Here is a 22,569-nt window from a genome sequence, read left to right on the forward strand (position 1 = left end):
TATTTATTTAGGAACTGGGGATTGAACTCAAGACTGTTTAACCACTGAACCACATCCCCAGCCCCTTTTTTGAAAGTATTTTTTTAATGTAGGTGAACACAATGCCTTTATTTTTATTTATTTATTTTTATTTGGTGCTGAGATCAAAACCAGTGCCTCACTTGCGATAGGCGAGTACTCTACCACTGATAGGTATGGAGGGAACTAGTGAGTTCAGCCCCAGCCCAATCCCCAGTCCTTTTCATTTTTTTTTTTTTTTTTTTTTTAAGATTTTGAGACAGGGTCTCTCTGAGTTGCTTAGGACCTCGATAAATTGCTGAGGCTGACCTTGAACTCCTGATCCTTCTGCCTCAGCCTCCTGAGATGCTGGGATTACAAGTGTGCACCACTGCACCTGGTCTGTAAATTTACGTTCATAACAGATCCTTCTGACTGATTTTTTTAAAAAAAGAAAATTAGAATGAGTCAAGAGTGGAAGCAGGGGAACCCATTCAGGAACCAAATTATGACTATTCAGTTACCCACGCTAGAAACTACTTACTTTCTACCCCCTGCCACCACCACATTGCAATCTACAATAACATCAAGTCCTGTTGCATAAAATTCTACATCCAATATTTATTTAATCACTCAAATTATTGAAAGCTTCTATGGGCTCAGTGCTGCGCTAGGTGAAAAAGAACCCATTTCTCTCCAAAGAGAAGCTGATTCCCTTGTGGGGGTGACTGATATGTAAATTCATAATTTTGAAATAATCAGATAAATATTCACTGGGTAGTATCTAAAGTGGAAATGGGAGGAGTGAAAGAATCTTCCTTTAAGGAATGAGAGGGAAACCAGGGATCCAAGGTGGTGGGGTATGAGTAATGAGGATAGGAAAGAGCCCCTCAGAGGGGAGAGGCTTCGGGGAGGGCTTGCCTATGATAGGAAGACCTTGTGAATAGGCATGAGAATGAGTAGCCTTGTTCAGGAGCCAATGATGAGTCTGGTGTCACCGGGACCAGACATTCTGAGAAGCATGGAAGAAGATGGGCATGAACTTGGAGGGTGGAGCACATTGGAATGTGAAAGTTTTTGCTTTGAAGTAGATCCTGGAGAATTCTGAGAAATATATAAGCTGAAGAATGTGATACAACCAGATTTGTGACTGGAGCTTATATCTTAGGCTACTTTAATGTACCACTGTCTCTCTGATTGTGCCCTATTAAACCTCTTGCTCTGTGTCATTTATATTATTGCAGCAGTCTACTGACAGACATCCTGCCTCTGGTAGGCCCCTTCCATGCTATCCTTGATATTGACATCTTTCTGAAGCACAATCCTGCTCCTGCCATTGTTCTGCAGCATCCTGCCTGGGGCTCCTCATGGCATGCTTAGTGTGGTATGCGCGACTCTTACATTCCAGTTTTTGCTGTTTCCTAGGCTCCTCCCCTTTTCCTCCCCCTGCACTCCCCCTGCTATCCTTGCTAACTCCCAACCCTGCCAGCCACTCTCAGGGCTTTTCTTAATCTCATCTTTCAAAGCCTATCTGATATTTCTTTATTGCAAATTTCTCCTTAACCTTCCAGAACCCACACACAAGGCAAGTTCTTCTGACCTTCCCTTGAACTGCACAGGGAGAACAAATCCATTCCCTTCTCTGGGTTCCCTGACCTATGGTACATGCTGATATTAGAGCACACCTCATAATTATTCTTGAAAGTCTGTCTCCCAGGCTAGACTGGGAACTCCACCAGAGAATGGGGCCCTATGGCATTCCTTTGATAAATTCAGCTCATAGCACCATGCCTGGGCACATACTTTGAAACCCAGTGAATGTTAAATAAAGGTACTGATCTTCTTGTCCCATTTTTTGTCTAGAATAGTTAGCCTCCTCACCAGGCAACTATTTACTGTCAATGGTAAATCACTTTTTTCTGGGCCAGATTTCCATTCCTAGGTCACTGGAACTATTTGTATTTTTTTTTTTTTTTTTTTAGCCAGCTGGATTGCTGAAGGTTTGGAGTGCAGGATTCTCCTGAGTTAGAATGCAAGGGTTTATTCTTCTCATTCCAGCTGCCAGAGGGACTCAAGCAACCACCATGGCTTCAGCTGGCAAACAGCATGGGAAAGCTCACATATGGGGCTGGGGAGGTAGCTCAGTTGTTGAGTGCTTGCCTGGTGCGTGCAAGGTCCCAGGTTTGAGCCCTAGTCCTAAAAAAGAAAGTCCACATATGACTTCTAAATGTTCACCCCTTCTATTCACCTCTGTATAATTTGGGGCCTGAGCAAAGGACCAAAAAACATTCTTAAATATCTTGGAGAATGGCTCTCTCTCTCTCTCTCTCTCTCTCTCTCTCTCTCTCTCTCTCTCTCTCTCTCTCGTTGTTATTCTACTGGTTGAACCCAAGGGCATTCTACCACTGAACTACATCCCAAGCTCTTTGTATTTTGAGACAGGGTCTTGCTAAGTTCAAGGCTGGCTTCAGACTTGTGATCCTCATGTCTCAGCCTTCTGAGTCACTGGGATTACAGGCAGGTGCCATCATGTCCAGCCAGTTGAGATTTTTCTAAAGAGAGGCACACATATGTCCAAAGGAGGGACCAGAGAAAACTGCCCATTGGTATCAGGGCTTCCTTGGTCTCCCTCTTCAGTAGAGGAAAAACAAACCCTCTTCCCCTTATTAAAAAAATCAGAACTCTCAGGAATCCTTATATTTCTTAACTATAGATTTAACACCTGTCCATTTTTAAGTTCCAAGAAAAGTTCAGCATGATTTTATGTCTCCTCCTCCCAACTTTTAAACTTTATGGCAGCTGGTAGGAGCTTCAAACTACTAAGCCCAGGACATTCCTTGGGGCTCACAGCATGAGTAACTAAGTACCTAGGGCCTTAGGAGCCAATTCCTGGAGGGCTTTCTGGGTCATCTAGGAGTCTCTAGTTACATGGCCAACTGCATGAATCATTGCACAAATCACTGAAGTTGAAGCACATACATGGGGATGACATTGTTGGTATGACCTCATGTTAAAAGACAACCTGAAAATTGGTTGACAACAATTATTGGTATCAAAGGAGTTGGAGACTAAGTCTTGAGAGCTGGAAAATGTGGAGTAAAAAAACCTTCTAACAGCTTCATTACTCATAAAACTATCTATGACAAACACAGAAAAAGGGACGATGCTGGGTAGGGTTCAAGCAAATTGGGTACAAGTTAGTAGGTACAATGAGAGAATGGAGCAGGGACAAAGGCAGAGCAGTTGACTGTAGAGAAATAGATAAGGGATTACCTGATGCTTTGCAAGGAGCTCATAAGTTGTTGTTTCATCAAAGAGGAAATATTTGAGTTTTGGGGTCTTTATATGAGCATTTCCCATTCATGTAAAAATAAACAAGGTTCAATTCTAGAGAAGCTACAGAATCTACTGGAAAGGAAACCCAAGTATGGGATTAAATCCCCTTTCTTGATTGTATTCTTATCCCTTGAAGGATAAGTGCTTCAGTCCAGTCACAGTGTACCTGTACAGACCATGTATGTATAATATACATTTCTCATAAAAGTGAGTTTAGAAACAAATTTTATAAACAAAAATAAAAAGCAAAAACAATCAGCCAGGCACAGTGTCACATACCTGTAATCCCAGTGAATCAAGAAGCTAAGACAAGAGGATCACAAGTTAATGGTCAGCCTTAGCAACTTAGTGAGAACTTGTCTTAAAATAAAATTTTTTTGAGCTGGGTGTGGTGGCACACACCTGTAATCCCAGTGGCTTGGGAGGCTGAGGCAGGAGATGGTGAGTTCAAAGCCAGCCTCAGCAACTTAGTGAGGCCCTAAGCAACTCAGCAAGATCCTATCTAAAAATAAAATATATATAAAAAAGAGCTGGGGTTGTGGCTCAGTGGTTATATGTCCCTGGACTCAATCCTTAGTACCAAAAAAAAAAATTTATTTTTTTTTGTTAAAAAGGTTGAGGAGAGTAGTTCAGTGACAGAGCAATCCCCAGGACTGGAAAAATAGACACATAAAGCCAAAACAAAACAAAAACAATTTGGTTTATAGAGAATGAAGATGTGGAGAGAAAATGCACTTCCCATGCTACCTGAATGCTGTAAATATTAAAGATCAGCAGGAAATGGTAGTGTTAGAATTTTCTGAAGAGCAAACTGCCTTACTGACTCTGTGACTATAATTTCTTAAAATATTTATTGAGCACCTATAATGCATTACAGATAAGCCAAAGTCCCTAGAGGTCATAGTCTATAAGAGAAAACTCATGAATGATAAGACAATGAATGGACCATTCCCATTTAGGAGTGGGGTAACCTGGGCCATTGAGAACAATGCTTATAGGAGTATGACTCTTTGCACATTCTTTGATGTGACTCAGTCTTGTCCTCCACTCAAACCAGAAGTTTAGGGAGAAAAAGGGTGCAGCTGAGCCCTGCAATGGATTCAGGATACAGCTGGTAAATCTAACTACAGTTCTTTTGGCACTAACCAGGCTGGATTTTGCCTGGAGGCCAAAGACTGCCATATCCCTGATTTAAGACATTGCCTTTCCAATGAAAAATAGCTATAATGAAAATAGCTTATGTCTTACATAAACTCTTAGCAATATAAGACACACATTACCTTTAAATAGCACTCATAGTATTTTGTTACATATAGACTGACACGCTGACTTAAAACAGCTACTTCTTGCTGTGTTTTTTAAAAATCTGGTTTCATGAGCTTTGTAATTTTAATTACCCACTTGACTCTACCCAATGATGAATTCATCAAAAGCTTCTCCAAAAAAACCTTTCTCAACATCTTGTTTGACCTTGTCTTTTGAACTTAAGTCAACTTTTCTGAGTCTTGGTTTCATCCACATAAAATACGGACAATCAAATTCAAAACACCAGATAGTAGTAAATTTTAAATTAGAAAAATACAGGTGAAAGCAGGAGCCTAACTGAAATACTGTTCTTGCCTTAAACCTGAATGAAAAGACTTACAATGTTGGATCTTGACCCCAAGATGATCTATACTGAAGGAGTGTGAAGATTAGACACATCTTCTCCAAGGAAAAGAATGAAAAAGAGGACAATGGGGAGGAGATAACATGACCCCTCTGTTGTAAGAATCCTCTAATGGTAACCAGTGCAGATCTGGTTAGTTTCCCTTAGCTCTTTTTATTAATATTTATTTTTTAGTTTTAGGTGGACACAATATCTTTATTTTACATTTATGCGGTTCTGAGGATCGAACCCAGTGCTTCACGCATGCCAGGTGAGTGTGCTGCCACTGAGCCATAACCCCAGCCCCCTCCCTTAGCTCTTAAACCTTACTCCAGCCTCTCATCTCTCCCTCTGAGTTATTCACTTGGTTAGAAATGTTGACCTTGCTGGATGGAGGGACACCACTCTTGCAGTGGAGAAAAAGAGGAAAGGCCCTGAAAACATCAGTGCTTTCACTGCAAAAAAAGGCATTTTGGACTGCAAGGACAGCATCTAAAACAGCATAATATAGGTTGATGGATGGAGCCCAGTTGTGCTAAGTTATATGCATTATACCTTCTTTTTACCCATTATTTATAATTTCCAATTTATTTATGAATTATTTCACTTGATTAAATATTAAATGTTAGGACATATTTCAGTTCCCCCCATATATGCCAAAATAGTGACTAAGGAAATAAGTGAACAATGTTTAATTACCATTTAAACATGTACTGTAATACATATTATCATTTTGATTAAAAGTAAAGACTTGGAGTTATGAAAAAGAATCACAAGTGAGGAAATCTAGAACAAGAAGTGATACACCAAATAATTACAGAAACCAACCTCAGTAATACAGATGTCTATTTTATTAAAAAAGTTACAAACAGGTGGACTGCAGGGTCGTCTTACAAAATGACAAGAATGAAATCTATTGGAAAAATTTACTTTTACAAATCTTTATAGGTAATTGTTCAATGTTTGTACTTGTTACTCGAGATTTTACCTTTCACCGATAAAGTTACAGTACATTAGATCCATGATAATAGGTTACATGATTTTATTAGCAGAGCCCTACTGCAGTGATTTGAACAACTCCTAAACAGATGCCATAGTAAAGACAAGACATATATTGCATTTAATATTAATTTATTATCCTAATAAGCAACATGCAATCTATTGAGGAAGCTAAAATAACTTTTGGTCCCTTTTCTTAAAATGTGCTGGAGAAACCACCTTTAAAATCACTTTCCCCTGATTCCTGTGATCCTAAGTGAATTCAAGTTAAATTTGTAGCTGAGGTCAATGACAATAAACACTTTAACAGAGAGAGATAGGGTTGGGAGCAGGGTAGGGAACAATATCCATAGGAAAGAAACACTGTATAAAAATCAATAATCTGCAGAAAATTTAATTCATCATGAATTATTTGATTCCTTTAGAATTTCACAAAGTTAATAAGAATAAATCATGATCACTTAACCTACTTTGAAATGAGCGTTTGGTTTTAAGTTTGGTATTAAAGTGCAAACTTAAATTATATTCATTTCAAGCAGTTTATAGTAAAAACAATGTTTGAATTGCTTCTATACTTACAATTTCATAAGAAAATTCAAAATTTAAGAGCAAGAGTTCACTTTGGGGGAATTTGATCAGGAATCAAATGCAACACGATTTAAAAAAAGGAAATCAAAGTTTAATCAATTTCTACTCAATAATTAATGGTCATGCTGACCAATAAATCACATGAATACAGATATCACTGTATTTGAACATCACACACAATATAAATTTAAAATTGCCACACCCTTCCATAAACTGTCACTGCATATATTAGAGCTTTCCTTGACAAAGTTATTGAGCGGTTATTATAGATCAAAAGTATAGTTTTGGTTTTGTTTTGTTTTATTTAGAAGCATGTTCAAATGACTAAAGCTGGGCTCCTAAAATCGAGAACTTTGGTGCAGTAGGTGAGCTGCAGTTACTAACTTCTGCAAATTAAAAGCACACAAATAAAACCAAATAAAATCCATCAGCAAAATACTGTCAACCTTACACAACTGAAAAATCTTTGCTATGAAAAGCACTCGTTGATGTTAAAACTGAACCAAAAAAATCACTCTTTAAATTTCCTTTCTGCTTCTATACCTGTGTTACTGTTAAAATGTTCAAGTATTCAGACAAAATGTGCTGATTAGGTAAACAACATGGAAGGCAATGGCTATTAGAAAGCACATTTGCAAAAATAAAAAATAGCCCAGAGACTTGGTGCTATTCTCCCTCCTGTTACACAGATTTTGTCTCTACTACGAACATGCTTCTTGAGAAATAACTAAAAAGCAATCGTGATAGTGCAAGAAAACTTTAACAAATATTGCTTTAAACTATTATTCAGAAAGACAAATATTAAGAACTAGAAAGTGTATATGATTTTATTTGAATTCAATTTTACATGTGCAGAAGTCTACTAGATGTCAATTACAAGCCTGACAGGCAAAGCTGAGCTATCTCTGTTTAGGTATACAATTAATTTACCATGGATACAATATCCCTTTTCAAAGGCATTGCTAAGTAGGTCATAACTAAATTTAGAACTTCACAGAAAGGAAAATGTTACTGCCGCAATTCGATGCTGTAAATGAGATTAACACATGTGAAAACCTAATGGAATCGAAAGCTTAACTCTTCAACTAAATGTTCTATAGTCAATTTCCAATAGCAATAGTAACTTTTCAGAATATGTTAATTACAAAAACACAGCACAAACTGCACTTGAGAAAAAGGGATATTCCATCCATACAGGTAAAATGTGATCTTTAGTTTCTTTTTACAACACTGCCACACGTAAACAAAGTCTCAAAGTATTAACCAACCATTTGAAGGAGAAAGATTTTACAAATAGGATGAAGCACTGGTACGAGGTAATATACAGAAGTAACCATTTGTTTAAGGCTCAATTTTTTTCTCCATTATAACTTTCTTTTAAAAGGCATTGAGTAGGTAATACTGAGTTTGAGTATTTAATAAATACAACTTGAGAAACTGATTAAAGAAATCAATGAAAATATTAAAAATTAACCCTTGCATATTAGCCATCAATAAGAACTTAGAAAGCTATAAAAGGACTGATTGATAAAGAACAGATTTTAAACGTATGGTAAACGTGCTAAGCATTCTTGTTTAAGGTCGTTGGATCTTGAAGGCCAAAGACCTTATGCACTTAATTAGATGTATGGCAACATGCTGTAATAGAGACAGGTTTACCAAGGCTCAGTTCTGCAACCCAGGTTGTAAAGTTCTCCAAAGCAGCATCTGTGCAAATTTCCTCTGAGTTTTATCTGCAATTAAGATAAAAATGTCATAAAAATATAGAAATACAGATTATAGTTTTAAAAACTGGAAACAGAGCAGTAACAAGAGTAAGAATCTTCAGGTGGACTTTCACTGTTTTCTCCATCAGTTTGAGTAAAAAAGCAATTTTCTATGGCCCTGAAATGTCATTAAAAAGTAGAAGCACAGTATTGATGCACTGGATATCACATACTGTGTCTGTGTAACTACTCCAGTTGATTTTTTAAAAATTTTATTAGACTTTATACTTATGCAATATTAATGTTTCTTACTAGTTTAAACCATCTTAGAGTATAAATGTGGAATACTTCTACTTTGAACTTGATACCTTCATATTTTTACTGGGAATGCTATTAGAATTAAATGCATATTAATTATGAGTAAACTTGACAATGATAGATTTTTACAATTTAATTTTTTGGTAATTTTTCCCATTCATTTAATTTTATTGAGACAAACTGGCACTTTAAAAACTTTCACCATAAAGCGTTAATTACATTGCATTCTGGGATATCAGAAAGCTTTTTTGGCAATTTAAAATAAAAAAAAAACATGATTCAAACAGTTTAGATATTGAGCACCCACTAGGTACCCTAGTTTGAGCTAAATGCAAGGTGACAGCAGCAGTTCACATTTCCCACTATAGTATGCCTTTTTTCGAACATCCTCCCAAACATAAGGACCTCTGTGACTGGGATTCCTCAGTCTCTGCTATTATAGCTGATAGATTTCTGCCCTTCTATTTAATATTGTGGAGGGGGGGAATCTATTATTCAGACAGATACAAAGTCCTTCAGCTGTGCTGAATCACCAACTAGCTTCTAGGGGAATGGAATTATGTTTGTTTTTTTAACATAGGAGATAAAAAATGTTATCATAAAGCCAGAAACAAAAGAATAGCAACTAGGAAAGAATGCCAAGTGAAAACAGTGGAAGCTCTGGAAGGGTTCTACCAACGTTTATAAATGCATAATTTTAATTTTATTTGACAGCTGTACTTCTGTAGTGTTCAAAGGGCCTGATAGAATGCTTTATTAGTAGCTGTATCATAAACATGATTACTTTTGAAGAAGGTAGCTCCAATCATTATTGAAATTCTGCCACCTAAACACATTAGAAAAAAGACAGAACAAAATCCTCCTTCATAGAAAATATCATAGAAACAGTTTTTCTAATTAAAATTAAGAATTTTTTGCATTAAAGTTAATTGTTAATTAGGACATGGGTTATTTAAGTCCAGTTTCCTCATTATTAAAACAGTGACAAAAAGACTTTTCTCTCAGGGTTGTTGTAACATAATATATGAAAGTACTTTATAAAATGACTGTACAAATGTCATGTATTATTTTCATTTCTTAAGTATTATAAATGTCTAGAAGACCAGGATTGTGTCTTTGATATCCAGACTAATAACGTATGTATTTTTTTATTCTACTTTGAATTTTTATACCTATTTAAACAGAACAATATTTCATTACATATACATCTCCTTATGAAGAATTTTTAGGAATTCAGACTACCTGCAATTAGTTTAAATTATTAAATTAACTATAAATTTGAATCTACATTTTTCAAAATAAACAATTACAGAAAGTTTGAGATTTTCAAATGTTTGTGTCTCTTAAATATTAAAGACTTATAAAATGTTTAGGTTTTCTCTGAAATCAAACTAAGAAAGTAGTTACTATTTATATCTAACCCAAATCAACAATAATAATACAAACCAGCTTACTGACCATAATATATATTAAATAAAAGTTTATATATTCATCACTTCCCACCTCACAAAAGCCTGGTTAACATTTGGTTCATCCGAATTTCACAAAATGACAATAATCCAATGAAATGTTCATATAGATAAATGTTGAGTCATATTCAACATATTAACATTAGATATACCTTTAAACAAAGTATTAATCCTGGCTACTTTTTAAAAGAGTAATATAATTCTGTGCAGTAATAAATCCTGAAGCAAAATCTTGCGTTAAGCAAAAAGGACAGTGTCTCTCAGTTTAGAACTTCACAGAAGGCAGAATGTAAATATCCTTGCTCCACAGTGACAGCAAAATTTTTAGTGTATTAACACTCTTATTCATTTAAAAAGGAAAACATCCCAGAGGCTTAAAAGCAGCTGGTCAAATTAGTACTTTTTTAACTGACAGGGCACTAGACACATTGCAAAGGTATAATGCTGCTTTCAATATAGAACAGATTATCCTTGTCCTCACTCTCAAGTTTCCAGTAAGACACCCAACAAATCTTAACTCTGGAGGCTTCTGCTCAAACACTTGCTTAATTGATTGTTTTTATTTTGTACTCTTTTACAAGTTTTTATTTAAAAAATAAAAAAAATTGAAACCAATCAAACAACAGTCCAAACCTTTTGCTCAGTAAATTGTGAAATACAGTCTCCTGAGTGGGCTAAATTGGTACACAAGAGTATCAAACAGAACTGAAAGAACAGAGATCATTATTTATGTCAACCAGAAGAAAAAGAGAGATTCTTGACTCAAGACTAACACATCATTTCACGAGGCAGCAGAATGCCTGGGATGTTAACAAAGGCTCCCGAAAGGCTTAGCAGTTAGTGAATGTCTTTTTTGCTTAACTGGATTTACCATTTCTCAATACAATGGTATTTACTAGCATTCTTTCTCTCTCCCTTTTTTTTTTTTAGCAAATATAAATGTGCAATCATAATAGTCATTTTTCTTTTTCTCTCCTTTGAGAAACATGATATTCTGGGGATTTAACCAAAGAATTTTTTTGAAAATGAATTTTCCTTCATATTTTTACTTGGCATTTTCATATCCAAGTTAAATATTATTTGTATTAGTGAAATACCAGGCTGTTGTCTGACAGATGTTACTTTTTTTTTTTTTTTTGGTACTGGGGATTAAACCCAGGGTGTAGCTTTACCACTGAGTTATACTCCTGGTCCTTTTTTTTTTTTTTTTTTTTTTTTGAGACAGGGTTTCCCTAAATTACAGAGACTGCTCTCAAACTTGAGAGCCTCCTGCCTTAGCCTCCTGAGTCACTGGGATTACAGGCAAGTGCCCCCATGCCTAGTCTAGAGGTTACATTTTAAAAAATATTTTCTGTTTCATTTCTCTATCCTAATTTTCCTGATACTTATGATATGAATGGAGGTGGAATACTGCTTGAAAGGATGCATACACCCAAAATATTTATGATAAACCCAGGGTAGAAGGGAATAGCCATTTTCCTTATGTCCTAGACTTAAAACTCCCAAAAGTTTAACATGAAGGATTTAATTCTGAGATCTCAAGTAGTGAAACCAGGTCCAGTGATAATAAACAGTAGTGTGAGCTAAATGATCCAATCCCACTTGCTAACTGAATCAGACCTGGTAAGGTACTGCTCCCCTCAACTGTATTTTGTTGATTTGAGACCTGGCCTTGCTAACTTGCCCAGGCTGGCCTAGAACCTGCCATCCTCAGTAGTAGGATTACAGAGGTGTGCCACCACACCCAGCTTAAATCACACTTTCTGAATGTGATATTCCTAACACTGTGGCTAATCAAAGTAATTTGGGAATATGTTTTTGATTGGAAAAGTTTTCCCAACAGCTGACAAGACTTCAATTTTTCTTAGTGACATTATCTTCTGAATTATAGAATTCCACTGAGAAGTAATCCCATGAGGAGAATATTCCCTGTAGCATGGCTAGAACACTTCCTGGATGGCAATTCTCCAATTTCATGATGCAATTTTTGTTAATTCTACTGATGGTTCATTCTAAGCCAGAGAGGTAATGGAGTAAAACTCAATGGCTCATATGCATTTCATTCTGCAATAAAAGCCTAATCTTGAGGTTAAAAGGAAGCAATTAAAGAGGGAACAAATATACAAAGAGTCATTCTAATTACCAGACACCTTCACACTCAGAGCAGGTCTAACTAGACACCATCCACTATGAATAGTCTCAAACCATGAACCCTGTGGATATCAATGCAGGTCTGGGAGAATGAGAGGTGGCAGAGAGGTCAAAGCAACTCTGTTCTTCCCTTTTACCCCAGACCCACGCTAGGCCTTCATGGTACATACTATTCCAAAGCATGTTTCTTTCTCCACTCAGTTCTTTCACTCCATTCTGGCTCACCATGTGAACTGGATGATAGATGAGAATTTTAAATAAGCCATTTCTCCCACTTGAAGTGATACACAGAATAGAACAGGAGAAGAAAAAAAGGGAAGTATCCAACCAAACTCCCTACTACAATAGAATTCCACCTGTGTTTTACTGATATAATATTTAACTTGGATATGAAAATGCCAGCATTTTAAAGCAAACAATGATTTAATCTTGAGGATTTTCCCCTCACATCTGCTAAATTCTCAACACATTGTATCTAATGAAAAACTGGAAAAAAAAAGGTTAGAAACCTTTCTGATTCTACCTTTTTCATTCATTAAAAAAATCCTGAAAATGCTTATTAATTCCACTGTTATTTAGAAAAAAGTTCCGCTGGGCACTGTGGTACACACCTACAATCCCAGTGATTCCAAAGGCTCAGGCAAAAGGTTGGCAAGTTCGAGGCTAGCCTTAGCAACTTAGTGAAACTGGTTGTCAAAAGAAAAAAAAAATAAAAAGGACTGGGAATTCAGCTCAGAGGTAGAGTGCCTCTAGGTTTAAATTCCTGGCACCAAAAAAAAAAAAAAAAAAAAAAAGAAAAGAAAAAGAAAAAAGTCCAGCTGAACTAAAATGGCATTCGTAGATTGTTCAGCCTTTTAGGAGCCTTTGTTAACATCCCAGGAATTCTGCAGCCACGTGAAATGATGAGCTAGTCTTGAATCAAGAATCTCCTTTTTTCTTCAGGCTGACATATATAATGAACTGGGGCTGACATAAATAATGATCTTTGTTCTTTCAGTTTGCTTCCTGGTGTTTGGTACTCTTATGCACCATTTACTCTATTAGAAGAACCAGTTCCATAATACATGGGAAAATGGATAAAATCTTGCAGAAGACCTTCAAGCTGTAGTAAAGAACACCTTTTTCCTCATTTTATTTCTTTATAACTTTCATCAATACCGGGCTGACTCATAGGAATCTTTCAAAACCTGTCTTTAAAAAACTATATTTGACAAAAACATATACTAAATTGTCCATTTAAAGGATAACTTTAATGCACTTCCCCCTTATTTTAAGATATTATCATGCTACTTCATCAAATGCCTTTTGTTTGGAAATAACTCTATCCCACATCCCCTCAAATCCTACCCCTTTCCTAAGACCTCACTCAGATGCTACCACTCCTGAGCTCCTTTAACTCTGTGGTTCTTAACCAGGGGTGATTCTGCTATAGGGGGACATTAGGCAATTTCTGGAGATATTCTTATTTTTCACAGCCAGGAACCCGGGGGGATGCTATCTCTATCTAGTAGGTAGATGCCAAGGATGCTGCTAAACATCTGACAATGCAGAAGACAGGCTCACATAACAAAGAGCCCAGAATGTTGAGACTGCTTTTTACTTGCTCTGAACTCCTATAGCACTGTGATTTACTTCTTTCATATTATGAGATTATTCGTCCATCCTTCTCAATAACAATGTGCTAAAAAAACAGACTTCCTATTACGTACACCAGTATGGAGGAGCTATGATGTAGTGAATACAACAAGAGAGTTGCAATGACCTGGGTTTATATTATACTGCAGCTGTACAGTAAAAGAGATCTTTCAAAGCATTTGATGGTACCCCTCCTCAGGTCAGTAAAGAAATCAGAATGATGACTGTGTATAAAAAATCTGGTCATGCTTCCAAACTTACACTAAAGTGTCTGCCAATGTGAGGGTAAAAATCGAGGAAATAATCCTTGGAGCCATGAAGATAAGGAGGAGTTGGGCAAGAGATCCATAATGCAAATTAAAAGGTGGTAAGAAATAAATGTGAGGAATTATCAGGAACAATTCTTAGAGCATTAATAGATTTTCCCTTTCAGTTAAACGCAACAGATTAACAACAATGATCCCAGTCTGTCTTACATGCTATTATTTCTAACTTAGACAAGGCACTCCTCTAAATATGAAGGACAAACATCTCTCAAATTACCTTTGCCTGTCAAAGTTTGATCTTCAATCTAGATTTGGGACTGACAGACTTCATAGCTTCATGACTCACAAGCTACAAGATTTGAAATCCATTAGCTTATTTTTTAAAGGTGAATCGTGAGCAAGAATAATCACAAACTTTACTAGCCTCAGATTACTGATTCCAACACATAGCAGTCTAGTCTTATTTGACACTGGAAAAAAATCTGCATATGATAGACGTTGTTCTAATAAAAGATTTTATTCAGGGAGTTCCCTTCCAATATTTTCAGAAATTCAGCTGATATTTTATTTCAAAGTCTATACCTTCATTCATGTATTGCTCTGATAAAAACAAAGCCATGCAACAAACCACATAGGGAACTTGACCTATCACTAGAAAAATGAGTAATTATTAGTATTAATAATTTCTGATTTTTAGTACTTTTTTGGAGACAGTGTCTCATATTTGCCCAGGCTGACCTCAAACTTGCCGTCTTCCTGCCTCAGCATCTATTAAGTAACTGGGATTACAGGCATGCATCATCATGCCTGGGTTGATATTTCCTATAATAATTAATAAGAAATATAAAAATAATTGGCTAGAGTTTAAAAAAATTCCTATGTATGCATCCCTAGAGGTAATTAAATGGAAAAATAAGTCACATCACAAAAACTGCAAAATGAAATAAGATCAAATAATTCAGAATAAAAAAGGTTTAAAAGCTTTAGAAATTATTAATTTGCCAACTAGCTAACAATGGCCCTCTATAAGAATATTGTTATTCCATTTACCTTCTATAGCTGTCTATTCATGATGAGAAAAAACTGGCAAAATTTAGTGAGATTTGATCAATTTTTTATAAAGACGATAAAACTAAAACAAAACATATATAGTAATGTCCTCTGCCCAGTTAATGGTGTCAGTTAGAGAAAAGAGCAAAATGGTAAAGAAGCAGTTACCACACAGAACTTGTTGAAACCTGAAGCTGGCTTACAATTTAAAAAGAGAGATTACAGAAGCAATAGCATGGGACTCAACTGCCTAGTGTCTGTCCCCTCCTGAAATAACTATACTGCAAGTGTGACACTATCAACAAAAATTAGACTACGGTTGAACAGTGACTTTATAAAAATAATAGATGTGCCTAGATAGAAGAAAATAAATGAGTTTGCAACATATTCTGGTATGCTAAAAGCTGATGAGTGAAAGCATTTTGAATGAAGCACTGTTGTCATCCTTCATTTTCAAAGATGACACTACTTGACAGTAGACCTTGTCTACAAAGATAAATTAGGGACCGTTAGTCTTTTCTCCCGGGAGCACATATGAAGCCAGACCTTTGATTAGGAATCATCTCTGCAATCTGAAATGCCTGTTGCCATTTGCAAAACTGCCTCCTAGACTCGAGGTCAGCCTTGGCTCAGAAAGATCAATTTCATTCCTGATATTATTGGGCTAGTCTGGCATTTGCTGTGGTTTCTCAGTCATCCACAATATTGTTTGTTTTTATCTTATTATCTAAGTGTTACTGTCTAAGTGAGATCATTTGTTCCATTACAATCAAGACTAAAAAGACTAAAATATGAATAAAATAATTTCATTTTAAGTGCTAAGTTTTATATAATCTTACTTTTTCAAAACTTGTTTCATTAAAAACAACCTTTAACACTTAATGAAAGGTATAAAGATTTATTTTTCTTATTAATTCCATTAATTATTAATTGGGACAGCACCTTCTAACACATCACAAATGATTTAACCAGATTCTCATGTGGACCATATATTCATAATGAAGTCAACGTATATTGTGGCATTATAATTTGTTATCATCACAGGTCACTTAAATGCCTCAAGTACAAGGTACGGATGAACTTGATTAAATAATCATCCTGTTAAATCAAGCACTTTGGTGATGGTAAATTGATGGCTTCAATTAAAGCAACTCTCTTGTCCAGAGTATAATAGCATAAATGCATAGGAAACATCACAAAACTAATCATATTTTGAGACGATTTCTGAATGTTCTCCAGTGTATTTTAGATGTTAAATCAGCAAAACAGGGTGAAGGTGTATTGTCCTTTGACTTACCCCAAAGAAATGTTATCAATAAGGCAGAGAGGGAAGAACAGCAATTCACTTTAAAAAATAAATCTTTTAAAAAATATTTTTAGTTGTAGATAGACACAATACCTTTATTTTGTTTATTTAGTTTTTTTATGTGGTGCTAAGAATTGAACCCAGTGCCTCATACACACCAGGCAAGTGCTCCACTACTGAGTCACAACCCCAGCCCCCAAAAAATAAATCTTAAAGGTGGGAACATTAGGCAATTTTTTTTACCTTTGTTTTGTCTATCTGCATTTTTTAGGCTTTCTGCATTGAATATTGACTATTTTATGTTGAAGAAAATGCCACCTTAAAAATAAAGAAATTTAAGTAGTATCCTATGTACTACTGTTAACCAGATTTTTGTTATACTTCATCAAAAAAAACCAAAACACTACCTAGTTTATACAGTTTCATTAACAACTAACCTGCTCGGTATGGCCATGATTGAGGTTATCTTTTTACTGGACAACACAAGTTGTACAACACTGATCTTGCTTCTCGGGCAGTGATGAATAGTTCATTTGCCTGACGATCTCAGCAAAAAGTTCATCCACCATTGATTTACTTTTTGCCGATGTCTCCATGAAAGGGCAGCCCCATTCTTGAGCCAGAGCTCTGCCTTCTGAAGACATAACCTCTCTTTCTGGTTCCAGATCCACTTTGTTTCCTACTAGGATTAGTGGGACTTTTTCATATCTTTTCACTCTGACAATCTGATCTCTCATTGGCTTGATATCCTATTCAAAGAATCACAAAGAGAAAGAAAAATTATGTGTTTGCATAACAGAGGCATTATAGTATCACAAAAGTCATCCCTCCATAAGTACATAAAGCTGAATCCAAAATAAAATCACACACCCCAATAAAGAAAACATCATTATTTTTTTTCCATCAAGTAGATAATTTCTATAGGCCTGCTAAGTGCACTAACCTTAAAACTTATATTATCACTTCTCCCAGCTTCAGTCTATATTGATTAAAAAATCAAGTTCCCAAACATGATTAATCCATTCATACATGAGGATGTTTGGCCATCTCCCTAAACCTGCCTGCTTGTCATCGCTCCCTGTAACACCTGTTATCCAAGCACAGGATTGCAGCACTCATACATTCCTAGCCATTTAGCAAGAGGGCTTGAGAGAAAGTTTTTTAGGTGGGAACAAAAAATACTTTGTAATGCCTAGAAGAACAGTTTTTAAAACAGATTAATACACTCAAATTGAATAGTATGTCTTTATTACAATAAAATCAAACACCTTAAAATATACTTAAGTACAGTAGAAAATATTGTTATGGTGATCACCACTGAAGAAGGATAATGTAGGGGGAATCTGGGTGGGAAGAAGTCATACTTCTCTTTGCCTATGTTTGTTTTTACTACTTGATTTTTTTTCCCTTCCTGTACTACTTTTCTTGAGTAATTACAATTAATTACAGAAGAAAAGAGTCTTAACAATTTTCCAGTAGCAATAATTTTGGGGGAAGGTGTATCAACTTAAGACAATATTATAGATTTAACTCTAGCATTACAATTTTTGTGATTTTCCTTTCCTTCTTTTTTTTTTTTGAAAATGATGATTGAATTTATTGTATATACATCAGAAAATAGTCATTCAAGGGACATAAGTCATAGTAACAGCCAAGTTCAAATTTGCTGTGATTTGCCTTAAATATAAATGTGTATTTAATTTGAATAGTTACAAACAGAACATTTGTGGGCGGGTCAAAGGGAAAACAAGGAATCCAAGAACATTTCTAAAAATTCAGAGTGATCTTATATTTGCAACAATTTGGTTTGATCCCATATCAATTCCGTCTTCAAGGTTAAACTTCTTTTCCCTTTGCCCTTACAGAACACAAGTTCAGCTGAGAATCCAAACTCATGGCATTTGGGCTCAAGAGTCTAAGTCTCTCTGTTGAAATAATGCTACAGGTTTATACTGCCTATTTATGTGTATAACAGAAGAGGATATAATGGAAATCTTGTGAAACAACCTTCAAAAGACTCCCAGTCTCAAGAGGGTCAGCTGAAAGAATAACAAATCTCCTGAGAAGCCTTTAGAAAGAAAATGTCTGTCAAATAGCATCTTTAGTACTTTGGTACTTTTTTGGGGGGGGGGAATGCTTTATGCTACTTTTGTCTGGAATTTAATCCTACATAAAATGAATTTTATTTTGGTCCCAAAAGCTTTGATTCATTTACTTCAAAGTCATCTTTTAAAAATAATCTCTGAAGTTGCTATACGAGGGTACTGGAAAAACTCATGATAGTACTTTAACTTAAAATACTAAAGAATGTGAAATTAACACATTGCATAGGCTAAAGCACTTAAAGTCTCTCAAGTAAGCAACACTAAGTGCATACCTTAAATGCAGAAAAAAATATCCATTTCCTAAATCAATGGAGGTCAATATAATGGGTCAATATGAGGTTATTTATTTTCAAAAAATAAATAGCAACATGTATTGCATATCTTAAAATAATGTTAAATCTTCATTCTGTCTCCCAGTGAAGGACAGGACAGATTTTCCTAAGAAATTGGACCATATCCAGTTTGGCTACCCTGCTGGGGTAAGAAATCTGCACTTGTTCACTGTTTCCAGACTCACATATTTTCTATAAATATAGGATATGATACCAGAAATAATCTGGATCAAATGTAGAAAAGGAGAGTCATTCTTGATTTCTGGTGGTTATTAATTCTAAGTACTAGCCATTCCCATGGGTAACTTCCCTTCCTACTACATGCCCCCAAGTAAGTAAATAAGTAAGTAAAATGCCTAGAAGGCAGGTCTTGAGTTCTTCATCCTGCAGCACTAAGATTTATGACTGTAGTTGAGAAACTTGGGAGAGAACAGAGAGGGGGTGGGAGAGGAAAGCAGACCCAGGTCTTATCTATTCAAGAGATAATGGGCTCCAAATAATTTTTTCCTTTCAAAGCTGTCTATTTACCCGAGATTATCTGTTAGATGTTGTTCCTTGAGTAGGTTAATCAATACTTGTTGAATTGAATAAGCAACTTCAGAAGGTTATATTCCAGGTTAAACAAATTCAGACCAACCTATCTCATTTTCATTTTCTTTTCTTTAAAAATAACTTTAACATATTTGTTGACGCTCGTTACTTTAGCACTGTCTATACAAACCACCCGATACTTTTCCATGCCAGGAGTAACCTCAAAAATGTGCCATGTCCAACTTTGAAAAGGAAAACACAGTCATTAACGCACGGTTCAAGCAAATCAAAAGTCAACGTAGAATTACCACACCTCCTTCTAACAAATTACAAGACTCGGTTAGGTTACCTGGAAAGACTGTTGATTAACCAGACTATAAACCAGGATGAAACCTTGGCCGTTTTTGATGTAGAGATCTCTCATGGAGGCAAACTGCTCCGTTCCTGCGGTGTCCAGAATTTCCAGCACGGAGGGGGAAGAGTCCACTTCGATCTCTTTGCGGTAGAAATCTTCAATGGTGGGGTCATATTTCTCAATGAAAGTCCCGGTGACAAACTGCACAGTAAGGGCAGATTTGCCAACCCCTCCGCTCCCTAACACCACTACCTTGTATTCCCTCATGAGTCTCACCTTCTCTAACTCCTACCAGAGTAGGGAAAAGAACACCCCGCTAGCTGCGCTGCGGCTAGCCTAGGCGGAAGGTGGGCGGAAATCTGCGAACTGGGGAGGAGAGTGCAGAGAAGCAGAGGGCCCGACTGGGGAAGAAGAGGAAGTTAAAGGAGGGGGAGGGGAAAGAGCGGAGTGTCGGGTGGGTGGGGATGGGATGGTAATGCCCTTCCTATAGGAACTGGAGCCCAGGCAGGGGGCGTGGGGAGGAGGGCGAGCCTCCGAGTAGCCGAGCGAGGGTGGGGAGACGGAGCACGCCCCCAGGAGGGCAGGGGTGGGGGCCGAGGAAAGGGCGTCCAAGGAGGAGCCCGCAGACAGGGGTTGCCCGGCACCCCTCCCCCGCCCTTCACACAAAGGGGCCCAGGGACCCCGCTTCCTGCTAGCGCCACGGAGTCGGTCCAGGCCTGCGGGCTCCGCTCCAGTCACCGCCGCCGGGGCGGGTCTGTGGTCCCAGGCTCCTGCGGGGGTCGTCGGCCTGTGAAAGGAGAAAGGCGCACGTTACCCGACTGACCCCTGCCCCAAGCCGGCGGCCCTGGCTGCCATCTCTCCCAGCTCCCACTCAGAACAGGCTGCCGCCGCAGCTGCAGCCGCAGCCGCAGCCGCAGCCGCAGCCGCCACCGCTTACCCAGCTGTCCGCACCAACCCGGCTGCCTGGGAGGCTGTCAAGCCAAGGCCATGGCCACCCGCTGGCTCCTATGTCAGAGGGCCGCCCCTGCGCGGCGGCTCGCCAAGGGGAAAGGGGCGGGGGCCGTCCGGCGGCGGCGGCCGCAGGGACTCTAGGCGAACCCACCTCTTTTTTTTCTCACCCCCCACCCCCCACCCCCAGCGTACACCCGGAAGGGTTTCCCTGACACACTGGCTGAGGTGCCCCAGTTCCCCCAGACTGGACGGGATCACTTCCGGTGGGGAAAGTCCCACCTCTCCCGGGCGAGCAGGGTGGCGCTGGGGCCGCGCCCTGCTGAGCGAGGCAGGCGGCCCAGACAGTTTCAGGTCGGGGCTAAGGCCTTGAGAAAGTGCCCCTCTGAGAACCTCCAGAGTTCCTACTTTCCCGCCCGCAGCTGCTGCTGACTTTCCCTCCCCTAAACCCGTTGAAGTCCCTTGGCTTCTCGGCCACCACCAGCTGGGTCTGAGTACTGGATCCGCTTCTTGGCCCGGCGAGGACCGCCAGCTAATAATCTAGCAATCGGAAGAACGTCAAACATCCCTGGACTAAAAGTTGCAGGAAAAAGAAAACAGCTCAGGAAGTTTATTATCTTTGCTGGTGTTTCTTCCCACTTGATCTTTTTCTCAGACATGTATACAGACTGCCTTTAGACTCGGCTTTGGCGCTTATTTCATATGTGGTTTGTTTTACTTAGCTGTGCGTGGCAATTAAATACACACTGTACTTTTATTATCCAGCAAATCTGCCTTGACTCCGCTAGCAAATACCAAAGCCACTCCTCTTTTTAAAAATACCAAGACTCAAAACAAAAGCATTAGACTTTCTACACGGTTTTGTTCCCATTTGATTTGAACCACTACACAGCAGAAAAGGTGACCAATATTTAAGGAAGAGTTGATTGGACATGGTCTAGGCCTGTGTACTACTTTCATTTAATTTTTGATTATCTGCATGTATAACATTTTGCATGGTTGGCTCTTCCACTTTAAAGTTTTGTTTTAAAGGCCATCTTTCTTAGCCACTAAAATTCAAAAACAATAACTCCAGAGTTAAACACTAAGTTTCCATTTTTAGATAAAATTGTTACTTCTTATACATATTTTTCCCTCTGCTGACTTTCTACTTGTAAACTTTGTGTCAGTTCCTCAGGCCCCAGGGTCAGAAGTCTAGGTTATATTTTAGGTATGTCACTCCATTTTTTAAAAATTCAAGTTCACCCAGAAACTGAGAGATTCGGTGGTTAACTTGGTGAAAATGACCCCAAATTTCCTTAGTTAAAAGCTGTAATGGCTAAACTGTATGAATAGACATGTATACCCAATCCAAATTTTTAGACACTAGAAAACAGGCAAATCACAGTAGTGTGAGGTTCCACTGTCCCTCCTCAGTATCCCCCAATGCCACTTACAGAATTCAAAGGACAGTTTAGCTCAATTTCTCCACCGCCAGAAGCTGGTGCAATCTCTCCAGCGAAGTCCCCAGCACTGACTCTAGCTGTCCTGGGCCCTGCCTGATATCTGAGGCACTGCCCTCTGCTGGAAGAGCTTTGGTCTATGAATTATGACTCTCCCCATAGGTCACTGCTCCTTCCACACGTGCTGTTGCTGATTTGGAGTTCTGCTGCTCTTGTCCCTGACTAGCTGTCTCCAGACTGTCTGGTGGAATCCTCAGCCCTCCACCAGCCATTCTTGTAACTGAGTCTGGAAATTCCTCTCTGATCCAGCTAATGTTGAGCAATCATATCAAGTCTCTGCTCTTTTACTAAACTGGCACAACAGAAAGTTTTATTATTTATTTATTT

At 37.8% G+C, this 22,569-nt stretch overlaps 1 protein-coding gene across 3 annotated transcripts; it reads right to left on the reverse strand.

The window, feature by feature from the left end:
- Positions 1 to 5,810: 5,810 nt before the first annotated feature.
- Positions 5,811 to 22,249, reverse strand: Rap2c (RAP2C, member of RAS oncogene family). 3 transcript variants are annotated; one of them, XM_077106371.1, is made up of 5 exons: positions 22,177 to 22,249; positions 20,069 to 20,579; positions 19,787 to 19,947; positions 16,907 to 17,218; positions 5,811 to 8,301 (listed from the first exon to the last, which is right to left on the reverse strand). In XM_077106371.1, exons 3-4 carry the CDS (start codon positions 19,859 to 19,861, stop codon positions 16,940 to 16,942), a joined length of 354 nt encoding a protein of 117 aa, XP_076962486.1. In that variant the 5' UTR covers positions 19,862 to 19,947; positions 20,069 to 20,579; positions 22,177 to 22,249; the 3' UTR covers positions 5,811 to 8,301; positions 16,907 to 16,939. The 3 variants fall into 3 exon arrangements, with proteins under 3 accessions (XP_076962486.1, XP_076962484.1, XP_076962485.1); XM_077106369.1 differs by having other exon boundaries at positions 19,787 to 20,579; XM_077106370.1 differs by lacking the exon at positions 22,177 to 22,249 and adding an exon at positions 20,730 to 20,865 and having other exon boundaries at positions 19,787 to 20,579.
- Between the last annotated feature and the right edge of the window lie 320 nt (positions 22,250 to 22,569).

This window comes from Callospermophilus lateralis, chromosome X (genome assembly GCF_048772815.1).
Source record: "Callospermophilus lateralis isolate mCalLat2 chromosome X, mCalLat2.hap1, whole genome shotgun sequence".
Classification (NCBI taxonomy): domain Eukaryota; kingdom Metazoa; phylum Chordata; class Mammalia; order Rodentia; family Sciuridae; genus Callospermophilus; species Callospermophilus lateralis.